The following is a 15,158-nucleotide window of genomic DNA, read 5'->3' on the forward strand; positions in this document are numbered from 1 at the left end:
GAAAGTATGATTCTAATACTGAAGAGTTTGGTAGCTGGACAGAAGAATACATGTCTTACAACTATAACTTAAGACTCCTTATCAAGGACATTATCAAAGGCCTTATAGTAGAAGGAAACCCCGTATTGCTTAACATAGTGGAAAACAATTACAAATAGATGTGCTGAAAGCTACATAAATAATTGTTAATCAGATGGGAACTTCTGTGTTACTTCTGAAAATTATAGGATATAAAGTAAAATAATAAGGTTAGCTTTCATGTGGAACTGTCGCATCACTTATTTTGAAATTTTAAAATATTAGTCTGGAGCCATTCTCAAATCTTAGTCTGCATTTAGTGTCAGGTTACCTGACACATCAAGCAGGACACACAATTTTCTCTTGTAAGTTTAATCATGAGGCTATGGGAACTTGGAGTTGAATTCATGCTTTGTGACTCAATGTGTAAATGAACTAAATATTCCAGGCCTTAATTTTCTTATCAGCAAATGCGGAAGAATAACAAGAGCTAAAAATGTAGGAGCACATACACCAAGCTGACACTGGGCTAGACACCTTACTTGCTGTAATTCATCTAATTCTCATTACCCCCATGTCCCATGATGTGGGCACTATCCTATTTCCATTTTACACATGAGGGGGTCGAATTTGCCCAAGATCACAAAGCCAGCAGTGGAGCCATCATTCAAGCCCAGGAAGGAGCTCCTGAGGGAACTGCCTTGATAATTGAACTTACAGGGAGAAATAGAGGTTAAACAGAATTACTTAAAGGCATCTTTAAAAATATCTTTAAACCCCCCCCCCACTCTTTCTGTTTAGTTCTTATACAGGTTCACTAAGATATTAGGCAGTTCTGCACTATTCCACAAAACCAAGCTCATCACTAACTTTAAGAAATAAAACCAGAAGTATGGAATACTTCCTGATGAAGTGACGAGGTTGGTCCCTGGAAAAGAAATGGGGAGGACCTGAGTTGAATGAGAGTTTGATTAAATTGCCTCTGAGGCTCCTTACAGCCCTGGCCTTCAGTGACTCTTGGTGAATGTCTGGGGTTGAAGGGTGGAGTTCCTGTGCCCTTATTTGGGGTCCACAAAGCCCAAGCCAGGCAATGGCAGTTCATTAATAAGAAGAATATGTGGTGATAGCTGTTGAGATAAGGTAGTTAAATGAAGTTCTGCAAATAAACCTCTGACTGAGAACAGAACTCTTAGTTCAACTGTAAGTCTATGCAGAATGGACTAGCTCATGGTGAACATTTTCCGTCTTTATCTTGTTCTTTTTGGACTAGCTCATGGTGAACATTTTCCGTCTTTATCTTGTTCTTTTTGGAATTTAATTGCCTTTGGAATCAGTAAAAATTAAACCATGGCTATTGATGTTTGAAGACAAGCAGTGGAGAAAGTTCCAAATTTTGGAGAGGAAAAGGGGAAGGTAGAAAGAAGAAAGGTAGAGGGAATGGGGTGGGGGGAGAGAGAGAGAGAGAGAGAGAGAGAGAGAGAGAGAGAGAGAGAGAGAGAGAGGAGATAATAATAGCAGGAAAACAAAATGTGGCTATCAAGGCAAGAATGAAGCCTTTGTTAGGGTAGTCTGCTATACCACTGAGATAATGATGGCTGAGATAGCTCAAATAACTCCCCTGCTTGCCCTTGGGGTTAAGCTGGCTTTCAGTGTTGGAAAGAGGACCCAAGAGAAAAGTCTGAAATGTTTATTTTAGCAGAAGTGTTAATCTTCTTGGGAGAAGGCAAAGCCACCAAATGGAGGGATTACCACTGAGCGTGATCTGGGCAACAAAGTCGCAAGGCAAGTGGCTCCTCCAGTTAATGCACAATTCCTGAGCCCTCTGTTTACAAGTGCTGGTGACATTTCTATCAGCGAGCAGTGGATCGGTCTTCCCAGAGAGTACTGTGACTCAGCTATATGGACTGAGGGCAAGACTTAAGAAAGGTGTTTCTCTTTGCTTTATTTATACTAGATTTTGAAAACAGCAACATATGCTTTCTGTTTTTCCCGTGAATTTCAAACACTTCATAATGAGTGTGTTCCTTATATCAAATGTTCATTGTGTGACCAGGTAAATGGAATTACGTCATGCTGAAAGTAGAGAGGCTATGGTCTCCTTCTCATCAGGGAAAAAACAAACAAGGGCAAAAAATGGTATGTTTGGTTCCTCACGCTCAGTGCCTCAGAACTGTTCAATTGCTACTCACCACTCACCCAAGACAAACAGTTTATTGGCTGAGATAACAAAACTAGCATTCTGTGTCCCTGCTGTCAGTGTGGGTATTAAAAAATTCCAAATAGATCCAAATTTGATGCCAAGTGGAGGGAAGAGTCACCTGAATAAGGACTGTGAATGATGTCACTGTGTGAATGAAACTTTTTCCTTCCTTCCTTTCCTTCTACAGCTAATGCCTCCCCTCCCCCAAACGCCCTGTTCTCAGGGTGCCTATCACAGTAATCCCATACCTATCTGTGCGTTTATGACTGGGTAACTGAAGCAATATTTCCACTGAAGAATGAGGGGTTCTGAACATTTTCCCACAGTCCCTGGCATATAGCAGAAGACATTCACAAGCATTTCTTACCATGAGTGCGTGGAAATCAGTGATTGTTGATTGAAAGTTCAATATCTGAGAATTTGTTGATTTTTTTTTTTCCCATAGTGGCTCCCAAAATAGGGGAAGGGAAAGTTTGGAAACAAATCCAATACTCGTGAAAATCACAGACAATAATTTGGATGGATAACAAATTTCTAGATCCAAAAGGATAGAGATACAGTGGTAATATGAGCCAAATTAAAAAAGATGAAATACTCAACCACGCACTTTCAAGATGGGGGAGAAACGACTTAACGGCAGCATGTGTAAATATAGCTAAGATTTCCCTCGGCTTTATTACGTGAGTGCCAGAAAGGTTAACGCAATTCTAGGTGCATTTTCTATGCTTCAATAGAAGCATACAAAAAAAGAAGAAGAAAAAAGGAAGCAATAATTTCATTCCATTTTGAGGTGACATCCTGAGGGCAACCAGTTGATGAAGAGATGCAGGAGAGTGGTAATTTTAGAAACCTTGGCTCAAGAGGAATTTGGTTAGTTTTAGTGCGGGCAGAGAGAGGGCTGGAGAGCACTAGAGAAATAATTAAAGGGCTGTTATGTGGACCAGATGGATTACACATACTCTGGTGGCTCCAGCAGATGAAACCAGAAGCAGTATATAGAACTTGCAAAAAGACAGGTTTTAGTTCAGTGTAAGAAAGAACTTTCTAGCAGAGCTCCTCCTTTAGGAGCATGGAGGAGTAGATTTCTTAAGTCAGATATATTCAACAAGAGGCTGCATGGCCCCTGACTGAATATGTCCTAGTGGGTTAATCTAGTGGGTTGCCAAGGTCCCTTCTAACTCTGTGGCTGTGATTCTCTTGCCATGTTGTAAAACAAAGCCAACTGGCATGAAGGTAGAGGAATACAGTTCAATAATAAAGGACCGGCCTTGAATATCCTTCATCTTCACCAGGGCCTGAAGGGCAAAGCAGTTAGGCAGCTGTCCAAGGTGCTGGATGGAATGGCCTGTGTGGGCAGTTCTACTCCTCTGTTTTTCAGTTTGTTTTAATGCCTTCTGGGTTTTCAGCTTTTCTTCTTCTTATATAAATCTATTACCCCCCCACCAAGCGTGTGTGCGTGCACACACACACACACATACACACACACCAGGCCTTAGTTAAAAGCAAAGAGAGAAATATGTAGGCAAGGTGTAAAAGAGCTGAACTACACTGCTACCTGGGGCTTCTCTGCCCTGTCCCAGGAGCAAACGAATCCATTTCATTTTCAAAGGTTAGACTTGGTACCTAAAGTTGGACTGTTTGATGAGATTGACATTTAGAGTAGCTAAAAATCTCTGCAGTGTTAGGTAGACCCAGGAACACTGTGAGGGTGATAAACCTGTCCTGTTCTCTATTCTCTATTTGTGCAGCCTTTCCTAGGTTACTTGATTTTTTTTGTCCCTTAGTTTTTCCCACCACCCAGATGGAAGCAATAATAGCATCACTCCTTAGGGGTATGAAAATGAAGTAACTTAATGCAAGTAAAGAAGTTACAACTATACCAGGTGCACAGACAGCAAATATTAGTGTTATTATATACTGTGTTTGGGATCCTCAGATTTGATAATTTGCTAGAGGGAATCACAGGACCCGGAAATGTAGTTACACTCACAGTCAAGGTTTCTTACAGCACAAGGATACAGATTAAAACCAGCAAAGGAAAAAGGTGCACTTGGTGGGTGGAGTCCAGGCACACTGGACCAGCTGCAAGCTTCCAGTTTTCCGCCCGTGCAGTCACACAGAGAGAGCTCAGTTCTCTCAGCAATGACGTGTGACAACACACGCACAGTGTCACCAACCAGGGAAACTCCCCCATGCCTTGATGCCCAGGGTTTTGGGTTTTATTGGGGGGGGGGGGTCCGTCACATAGGCACGCAGAGCATGTGTGACTGACCTTAGCCACTCGGTCTTCAACTCCTCCACCTTCCCCAACAAGAGGTCCAACTGACAGGGTGTGACCCAAAGCTCAGGCATACAAAATTAGGCATTCACCATAAATCACATTGTTTGCATAAACCACTGAGGCATGGCCCAAAGTCTCAGGCATACAAAGACACTTTATCAGTCAGGATACTCCAAGGGTTCAAAAGAACCAGTCAAGGGACAGTCCTGAAGACTTTTGGCATATGGAGGGTTTGGGCAACTCAGGCCTACCGAGTTAACCATTTACTGCACATATATGTAAATCTTGCTTACTTGAACAACCCAGTTCAACCATTTTCTTAATGTTTTGAATGGCTTTTTTTTTTTTTAGTATGTGAACGTTTATTGAATGTCTACTGTGTGCATAGCTCTTATATAATCTTCTCTCTATAAAGCTAGAAAATAATTTCAGTTTCACTACATGTTATAAACACAGGAAATTGTTATTACTCTAGTATAAAAGGACACACCAGAAACTAAGACCACTGCCATTATTGCAATAATGGTGATAGCAGACTGCTCCACAGATTTTGACGACAACCACATGTCAAGTGCTTTAGGTACAGTACTAGTTTTAGTCCTTCTCAACAACTCTGGAAGGTAGGTAACAGCTCTGCTTTACAGGTGAGACAATAAAGGTCCAGGGCTCTAAGAACTCCCCCAAGACTCCTCAGTCAGTAAGGGGTCAAGAATACATTTACCATCTAATTCCAAATCTCATGGTCTTAACATCATACATGATAGTTTCCTATGACCTTGAGAAACAAAGGCTCTTAAAAATACTTTGAGACATTAAAAATCCAACAAAATTTATGAGACTTTATACATCTCAAGATCCACAGAATGTTTAGACAAGGGGGCAGAGTTGTGGCTAGAACACGTGTTCATTTTACCAAAAGAAGAGATTCCTGCAAAGAAGATTCCAAGGTGCCTCGCTCCCTAAAAATGTGGTGTAGAAGACACAAAAGCAAGGAAAACAGAGATACAAAAGGGGGGAGAACTTATATAGTTATTTTGAGTGTCTTGGTTAATAAGGGGGACATAAAGTCTGAATGCCCTCCAAGATTCCAAAATGGCTGACACCGTGACTTATCTGTAATCATATCTTTCTCCTTCCCCTGTTATTAGATCTCAGTCTGTGGTAGAAGCTGGGACCCTGAAACACGAGGACAAGGGAGAGAATGAGAACACTCAGCCACTCCTGGCTCTGGACTGAACCCTGAGCCCCCCCGTGCTCCCGACATCGCCAGCCCTCAGTGGCATCAGCCACCAGGAAGCACACGTGCAACTGACCCCACAATGCGTGCGTTCGGCTCGACACAAGGGCCGCCTCTCCTGCCACCCAGTAATGACTGTCACCAGCCATTGGTCTAAGCAGCCAAAGTTGAACAAAGACTTGACAGATGCTTTTTTTTTCAATGAGGGAATTGGAGGATGCAGCAAGGCAGTTATGGAAACAAGATTCCCCCCATCCCATATTTATAGTATTAAGTGAACTGAAAAGAGAAAAACTAAATTTGATGCACACACTTCATTAGGATAAGGATTTTTCTGAGGCTTTGCAGAGACTCTCTCCAGTTTTTGCAATTTAAGATTAAGTGTATTTCCAAGTAGATACATAAGAATTAAACTGTGCAGACACAATTGTCAAGCTTAATGTAGTGCAAAGCCCCAAGACAATAGTATCCCCAGTGATTTCCATTCCTATATTGAAATATTTTCTCTGACCTCATCACCAGCATCAAATTTCAAATTGTTCAGCCTAAGAGCACGTTCTCATAGGTCTGGCTATTTGCAGAGCTTGTTTTTTTTTTTTTTTGATATCCTGCAAAAATGATTTTGATATCACATCTTTGATCAGGCCACCAGCTGATTATAAAGAGCTAATTTTAAACAAAGACACAAACTGAAAGATGACTATTTCATCTTAGCAGTGTGACTTCCCACAGGGTATGTGTGTCTCTAGAGGGTGGGCGGTTCTCATTGAAAATACATGTCAGTGATTAATGAATCCATTCAAGTTGCCTCACTTGGGTCACTACAGAAAAGAAAAGTGCTACAAAAGCATCACACCGCCCCCACATCCCCTCACCTCCTCTTGCAACCAGTTAAAGGTGTGGAGAAAGGGCCTGGCTGTTGCTGAGAGGGTAGGTATCAGTCATGGAGGAAGAGCCTTAAGGATGGTAAAATATGAAAGAACTGAAAATAAGAGAAGACCAGGAATGCAGGATGAAATGCCAAAGATCACTTTATTTCTTTGTTTATTATCCTTAGAAATGGAGTCCCCAGCTATCCATTCAAAGGAAATTAGATAAAAAATAAGCAGGTATCATAAGATATGATATCCTTACTTGTGCCATGTTTCCCAAAACCAGGTGTATGTTTTTAGCTATCTCTTATTCTCCCAGCCATCTGCATGACATGGGCCTTCATTAGTATGACCAGTTGGTGCTCAATGTCAAATAAAAAATATTTTAGTTGATAATGAGCAGTAAAATATGATTTTACACATTAGGTACTTGGGAGGGTTAATTTGTTGGCTAAAAAATTCAAAGGAAAGAGGAGATTCAACTGGCCATAATCACCCTTGATAGATACTAATCTTTATCATTTATTACATCTCTTTCTCAATGGATCTAGTGTTTTAATTTTTTTCTACTCGTAGAAAATAATAACAGAAGTGATTTTTGTATTCCACCCTTGAAATAAAATAGAAAGAGAATTTAAAATATTTCTCAACCAATTGCATCACAGTATAAATAAAACCAATTCATTTTGTGTAGACATTTCAAATAACAAAAAAATAACACTGAAATAATTCTACCAATGCAATGACTGAAACACTTTTCTTATATACCACAACATAGGGAAGAAAGATGAAGAATTAAAGCAAATTAGAAAACAAATTTTATTACTTGAGTTTATAAAATAGTTGTGGGATCCAGTATTTCAAATGCTACTGGAGTCTATTATTGCCAACATTCTGCAGCAGTAATAGTTCTGGCTTTCTAATCGGCAATATTTAGAATCCTCCTGTAGTGACCCGATTTTAAATACCATACTATAATTACTAAGTTAACAGCTAGTTTTTACTCTATTCCGTGATTTCATTACATGAATCTAAGATGATGGTTCAACAGTGACAACTTATACTTTGAATTTCTTTATGTGTATGCAATATACATACAAGAACCAAATTCAGTAAGTGACATGAAATGTTACCACATGAACACTAGATTGTATTGTTCTTTGTCAGTCATTTCTTCTGTTCAATAAATACTGAAGGACACAAATGCTTTTTTATTTTTCAAGAGTTTGCTTTTTCTTCTGGATTTCGGTAATTAATTTTGATATTTTTCCTCACATGCTTCTTCATCTATTTTAGTGAGATTTTTCAACATTGGCGAAACAGAAGGAAAGAGGACAAATATTTTACAAACTCTTTGACTGGAAGCTGAAGTCCTTAAAGACAAGCAAAGGGGGTTCATTTCAATATTAAAGAATGTTTTCTAAATAAGATGAAGAAAGCATCCTTCTTTGTCCTTCAATGGAAAAGAAAGCACAAGTGTTTTTTCTACCTGCGAATGAAATCTGGTAACCTATGTGTCATTTCTCCAGCATTTTTGTTCATATTGGCTTAAAATTCAGTGCATGAATATCATTACATTCTTATAGCTAACATTTCTAGTTAGCTTGGATTTAAAAAACGCAAAATTTAATGCATTAATGTTCCACTAAATTAATGACGTGGTCATCATTGGAACGAGTAGGCAACTGTTCTTTCCATGCAGTAGGAAATTTTAAAGCTAAACTATCAATAATAATTGCCATCTCAAAGTGAAGCTTAAATGGCAGAAGTTTCTCAAGCCAGGGAGATGTCAGAGTCTTCCAAACAATTTCAAAGAGGAAAACAATTTTTACATCCTACACGCAGGACAGAGATCCTGGCATTCTTGGTCTTCCACTCTGCCATCCTTCATGATTTTACAAAATTGTGGTGGGAATCCTTTCAACGACCTCATCACTCACAAGGATCCACAATAGAAAACACTCTGGATTCCAGCCCTGTTTCATAGATGCAAAGAGACCAGGAGCCAGGTGTCCTAGCAGCCCCCTATCTACATGATCCCAAGAGAAAATTTTCACTTGGAGAAATTTTACTTTCTTTTTTCTAATGCCTAGTGGTTGACATTAAAAAAATTTACATGCGTCATTGTTATAACTCATTATAAAATGACTCCAAGTCCTTCTTCAGTGTAAAAAGTTCCTCTTAGAAAGAAATACCATTTTGACAGTATCTCCACTATTCACATAGCGAGGAGAGAAATTAAGACACCAACTCTCAATGATGACAAAAAAGCAAAGAGACTCAATGGGTAGGGAGCAGTACGGTTCATGAGACATTGGCATAATTATGTCTTTCTCCTTTGTATTAGGAAAATAGAATCTTTTTTTCATATGAGTGCCTTTTACTAAAAATAATGAAAAGAGGGACGTCTGAGTTCACCAGGAAAGTTACGATTAAGCAGAACTAAAGCGTTTATACAGCTTGTCATTAAACTCAACAAAAAAGTAGCAGTGTGTGATGACAAAATCATCCTGCTACCCTAGAAAAATATAATTGCATAGAAAAATTACAAACTAAAGCAATCCATTCACAGTTTCTACATATACTCTCATTTACACTGATTTCGCCTATTCTAAGTGGAAAAAATATCTTTGGCCGGCAAGATAGAAGCGATCATGGGTTCACCAGGAATACAGGCATCGGATGGGGGCTGTCATGGATGAAATACTGCAGGTATTTCCTAAAAGAATTGCAGCGAGGCATATATTCCCTTTAGTGTCATCCAACCCTCGGAGGAGGTTTAGACATTTTCAGGCTGCAAATCAAGGGAATTAAGGGCTGTGGTGTTTGAACGTCTATGCCCACATCCAAGGTGACTGAACCAGAAAGGCAGCCTCTCTCCAGCGTGTCCTGAGCCTGCACAAAACACTAAATCGCAGGAAGGCTGCGTCTCTGATGGGGTGTCAGCTCGGGGTGCCACACGTCCACGATGAAGATCAGCCGGAAAGACGTGGCATCCTGCCACACCTCATGCTCAAAGGAGTCGTCAAAGATGAGCACCTTGCCTTCTTCCCATGTCCTGGAACAGAAAAGCATGGAAGCTTGTGATTCGGATGCCTGCGGATCAATCCACGTCTGTGTTCAGGAAGGCTCTCTCATGATAACCTGTGCAATAGGACCAGGTAAGTGAAACACAGGATGTGTTCTTTCCTTGGTGATTAAGAAAGAAGTTCAGGATTCTTACCGTGAACATCAACTTTCATGCTCAGCACTGAAGGTATACAAAAGGCAGGAGACTGGTGATAAGGGTAAACTTATTCTTGGTACAAACCTAGGCAAGGCTTGTTTAGTCGGGCGAGCACTCAAAAGTGTGCCCCAGTGGCTCATTCCCAAGGTGACCTCCCAGTCCATGGCTCCGTGGTATCCTCCCTGGCATTTCAGAGATTGGTGCGGAAGTACAGACAGTGACTGGGTCTCAGGCATTTTGATGTCCCATAGGCATGGTGTCTGTGCATCTCCAAATGATTCTCTTTTCAACCCATTCCATTTGTTAAAGTTCCATTTTATGGAAAGGCAGATTGTTTATACTTCTAATGTTATACGCTGTGCAAGTGGGTTATCCATGGAATATTTTAAATGAATGCTGCAAAACATCCTTTAGGGCTGATAGCACTACTTCACAAGATATCTGTATAGGAGCTAAGATCTAAATATGGTGCTAGTCTAAATAAGGCAGTCGAGAGAGTAAAATGCAGGGGGCATCATACAATGCCTTTCAAACCCAAGGAAAGTTTATTACTTATGCTAATGTTTTCTTCTTTTTCAAATACGTATTAATTGTCAATATGGTAAATGCTAAGTTATGTTTCTGAAATGAAATTTTTACTAGGAAATTTTTTCTAGATATCAAAATTCCTCTCAAGTATTTAAAATCTTACTTCCTGGATTAGCAAATAATTAAAATTACAGGAGGAAAACGCTAGCTTGATTTCAAGTTATTGCATTATCATAAGGAAGTTTTCCTTAGGGAAATGATTTGTCTTTTTATGTTCATTACCTGGTGATTAATCAATATTAAATTAGATAATGTTACACACGGCAAGCTTTCTCAACCTTGGCAATACTGACATTTTTGCCAGGTAATTCTTTGTTTTGGGGGGGGGGGGCTGTCCTGCGCTTTGTGAGATGTTTAGCAGCATCTCTGGTCTCCGCTAGATACTAGTAGCACGCCCTTACCAACTGTAACAATCAAAAATGTCTCCTGGGCTTCCCTGGTGGCGCAGTGGTTAGGAATCCGCCTGCCAATGCAGGGGACACGGGTTCCAGCCCTGGTTCAGGAAGATCCCACATGCCGCGGAGCAACTAAGCCTGTGCGCCACAACTACTGAGCCCGTGTGCCACAACTACTGAGCCTGTGCTCTAGAGCCCGCAAGCCACAACTACTGAGTCCACGAGCCACAACTACTGAAGCCTGCGCACCTAGAGCCCGTGCTCCACAACAAGAGAAGCCACTGCAATGAGAAACCCGTGCACTGCAACGAAGAGTAGCCCCCGCTCACCACAACTAGAGAAAGCCCGCGTGCAGCAACGAAGACCCAACGCAGCCAAAAAAAAAAAAAAAGTCTCCAGTCATTGCCAAATGTCCTGAGTTGGAAGGCAGTGAAGTGGGAGACAAATCTGTCCCAGACATATTAATGAATCTGACACTAAAATTTCCAAATAATTTAAAGTAACAAATATCTGCAAGTCAAAAGCTCCTTGAAGTTGGGAACCAATCCTCTATCCTGTTACACATTCTCCCTCCAGCCTCACCTCCTGCGCTGCCTCACACACCTACCCTGATGTCTCTGTTTTAATTGAAGTATAGTTGATTCACAATGTTGTGCAATTGTGAGTTTATTGTTTATTTTTATTTTTTGGCTGCGCTGCACAGCCTGTGGGACCTTAGCTCCCTGACTAGGGATAGGGCCCACGCCCCCAGCAGTGGAAGCACACGGTTCTAACCGCTGGACCGCAGGGGAGGTCCCACCTACCCTAAAGTCTTGCACTCAATAAATGAGTTGCTTGGCTCTTTGATCCAATTCCTCTGAAGGGTCAGGGTCTACTGGAGTCCCATCCAAGTGTAATGAAGGACAAAAATATATAGACTCAGGGGCAAATGACAGACTATGTATTCATTACCATGCAAAGCCAAATTTGAAGAGAAAGGCAAAGTTAAGAAAAGAAAAAAATGACAAGAAAAAAGAAGCAAAATGATCCCTAGCTTAATACAGTTTGGTGGTCATATCCTCGGTCTTGTTATCGGTGGGACTAAGCAATGTCAGTGACAAGCCTACAATACAGGCAGAAGACAAGGGGGGAAGGGCATGCAAAAGAAAAAAACAGTACACCATGTTCACAGCAGCCAAAAGGTGGAAGCAATGCCAGTGTCCACTGACAGATGAATGGATAAACAAATGTGGTCTATACATACAATGGAATATTCCTCAGCCTTAGAAGGAAATTCTGACACATACTACAACATGGATGAACCTTTGGGCCATCATGCTAAGTGAAATTAGCCACTCACGTAAGGACAAATACTGTATGATTCCACTTATATGCAGCACCTAGAGTAGTCAAATTCATATAGAAAATTCAAAATTACTTTGGCATCACTCCCTATGAGTAATTTGCCTTTATTTGAAAAGACTGAAAACTTCCCAGGGGGTGCAATATCAGAACTCCCTAAGAGAATCTGTGACATACACTTGGTGAGGCAATGGCAAGTGATTCTCAACGTTTTTTGAGTGGTAGAGAGTCTAGAACCTACTTCAAGTACTGGAAGTAATTAAGACAACTAAATTGAACATTCTAAGTTTGCACAAAATGACATTTTTTACTAGATTACGGTAAGTATAAGAAAGCCAAAGATTGAGGAATGCTGGATGTGAGAAAAATCTTAAACATTCCATTCATTAACTTAAATTCCTTGTAAATTGGGAAAAGCTTTTAGTGCTGGTTCATTCATGGCATACCAGTGCCTGTAAAGGTGGAACTTAAGTTAGCACTGGGTTGTGGCTTTGCAGATATTTTGGGTCAAATATGGACCAGTGTAAACCACTGATTAAACAATTTTTTAAACATGAAATCTGGGAGGTATTCCAAGGGGCTGGATTCCATTAGGGCCATAAAATTCTATTAGATTTTTACTTGCCTTTCTATTTTCTTTCAGACATTTTCCCAGAAAACAGCAAAGATACTCAATTACTTATTGTAGATTCTTAAGTGTAGACACCTTCTGAATAGGTAAAAAATGATGTCTTTCAATCACTTATGAGAGCTAGAATGACTAAAAGTGCAGCCCTAATTGGGAAGGACAATAAAACCCCATCCAAGTGACGTGCAGACTAAAGTGACTTGAGTTCAACAAGAGATGTGTCACCTGTCTGGGAAAGGATGAAGGTTTTCCAGAACAAAAAGAGACAGAGCTCAAAGATGTCAAAGGTCTTACATCTCTTCTGAGTGGAAAACAAAGACACTCATTGCAATGCAAGGAAAATAGTTTTCAGGCCACTCGCTTTGAGAGCAAATCTCCACCACATACATTTAAGTTATGCTCAAATTATGACAAAGGAAGGGCCCTCTGGAGAAAAGATTTTCAGAGCAGCCTTGGAAAGAAGTCTTCCTGGAGGCGCTCACCCAGCCTTCCTCCGAGGGCCCAGAAAGGCAGGATGGCGGTGGGGAGCTGCACTCCATCCCCAGATGGCTACCTCAGCTTAATTTTAGCATTTCTTACCATTACGAGAAGAACGTCTCTCCCGGGTTTGCCAAAAGATAGAAGAATATCTGGTCACAAGATAAACCAATACTGTGTAATTCCTCAATTTCTCAGATCATTATAGTTAATGATAATGGTATAATGGTGGCAGTGCAAGCCTAATAAATATAATTTTGTCATAGAATTACCATCACCATTAATAATGTTAAATAATGATGCTACGTGCTTATAGAGTTTTCCACCTAAAAACTTTATAGATTGTATCTCAGTGATCTTTGCTAAAAGGTTCTGAGGTAGACAAATGACACGGTTCTAATTTTTCAGCAAAGGAATCACATGGAAGCCAGTTCGGATGCCTGCAGTGACACCGTGATTCTGTGGAGGAAGCAGAAAGGCACTAGGCTTGCTTCAGCCAAACCTCCAGCTGGAGATCACGGTTCTAGGAAACATTCTCAGCGCCTATAGCTGCTACGCTGAGGTGGCCTGTAAGGCATTTAAACAGGCTGACTGGAGCACAGAAAAGGGCCAAAGGGCTCAGGAATCAGGCTACTTTAACACAGCTCTTATTAATTCTGATCCATTGAAATCCCTCAGTTTCTGCCGGCACTGGAAATCCTGGCATATCCTGGAATTGAAATGTAAAACTGCATTATCGCCACTTCCTCTTTTTTCTCTCCTCCTAATACAGAAATACACATGCACATACCTTCTTTGTCTATCTATCATCTATCATCTATCTATCTATCTATCTACCTATCTATCTATCTATCATCTATCTATCTATCTATCTATCTATCTATCTATCTATCATCTATCTATCTATCAGGATAAAGCATTTTTCTGGAAGCTAGGACACCTGTCTTCTTGTTCTGACCACTGCTAACTAGCCATGTGGCTGTGATAAGCATGTCACCTGTGGGCCTCAGTTTCCCCATTTGGGCAATGATGGAGGAGGACAAGAGGGCCTCCAAGGCTTCTTTCAGCTCTGAAATTCTCTTAATTCTCTGAGCCAAGCTGTTGGCTCGGACTTTAGTCTTCATATTGCATTTTATAGGATACATTTCACAAACTGTCATCTGAGAAATGGGCATGATATTTGCTATTTTGTTGGATGTCAAAATAGTAATTTCAATAAAAGATGGCTAAATTACAAAGAAGCTCTTTTCCCAACGGGTTCTCTATATATGCACCCTAGTATCTCTCTCCACCCCTCCTGGGGGGGACTCGTTCCACCCAGGCTGCCGCGGGGATTCTCTCCCCTCCAAGTGGGCCTGGGCTTCAGCTCTGCTGTGCAGCCCCTGCGCTGCCTCTATAACAGCTTTTGACTTCCTCCTCTTGGTCCTCAGTCACCCAGTAGCAGAGGGCTCTGTAACATCGCTAAGAAAGCCAAAAAGGGAGGACAAAGAAAGGGAAGAGGGAGAGGAAACCTCCCGAGGCCACAGAGCTGGGATGCCTCTGGCCCCCCTCCAGGGTGGCGGCATGGGAGCAAAAGGGGAAATGGAGGGGGTGGCCATCTGCTGTGCCCTGCTGTGCCCCCCCCGGCCTCAGCAACCCTCCCAGCCCCAGGCCTGTCAAATCACAGCCCCCCTCTGTATCTGATCCATTCCTTCACCATCCCTGGCCCTGCACACCCTCGACTTCCCGTTTCCCCCTCCTTCCCGTCTCCTTAGAGCACCCACCCTCATCCCCGCCAGAGTGCGCACCGCAGGTTCCAAGGACCACCTCCGACAGTACAGGAGTGCTTGGTCTCACTCCCTGGAAGGTAAGGGGCCGAAGTCCCCATTTCTGCAGCAATCAGAGACGAGCACAAT

The 15,158-nt window shown here is 41.3% G+C and overlaps 2 protein-coding genes across 12 annotated transcripts in view; one reads left to right on the forward strand and one right to left on the reverse strand.

Annotated features, from left to right (window-relative positions):
- Positions 1 to 7,284, forward strand: part of CLVS1 (clavesin 1) — a 162,212-nt gene extending 154,928 nt beyond the window's left edge. Inside the window, exon 6 of the mRNA XM_082433708.1 lies at positions 5,648 to 7,284. Coding sequence (XP_082289834.1) covers positions 5,648 to 5,735 — 88 coding nt within the window. The 3' untranslated portion in view covers positions 5,736 to 7,284. The remainder of the gene's footprint in view (positions 1 to 5,647) is intronic.
- The window catches only part of ASPH (aspartate beta-hydroxylase), a 262,991-nt gene that overhangs the window by 33,124 nt on the left and 214,709 nt on the right, over positions 1 to 15,158 (reverse strand). For 10 of the 11 annotated variants that reach the window (XM_082433630.1, XM_082433621.1, XM_082433625.1 and 7 more), the window contains one exon: positions 7,404 to 9,666. The exons of the other annotated variant lie outside the window; for it this stretch is intronic. In XM_082433630.1, coding sequence (XP_082289756.1) covers positions 9,516 to 9,666 — 151 coding nt within the window. In that variant the 3' untranslated portion in view covers positions 7,404 to 9,515. Of the gene's footprint in view, positions 1 to 7,403; positions 9,667 to 15,158 lie in introns of those variants that run through there. 11 annotated transcript variants of the gene reach the window in all.

The sequence above is a fragment of the Balaenoptera physalus genome (assembly GCF_965194825.1).
Source record: "Balaenoptera physalus genome assembly, chromosome: 17".
Lineage (NCBI taxonomy): Eukaryota > Metazoa > Chordata > Mammalia > Artiodactyla > Balaenopteridae > Balaenoptera > Balaenoptera physalus.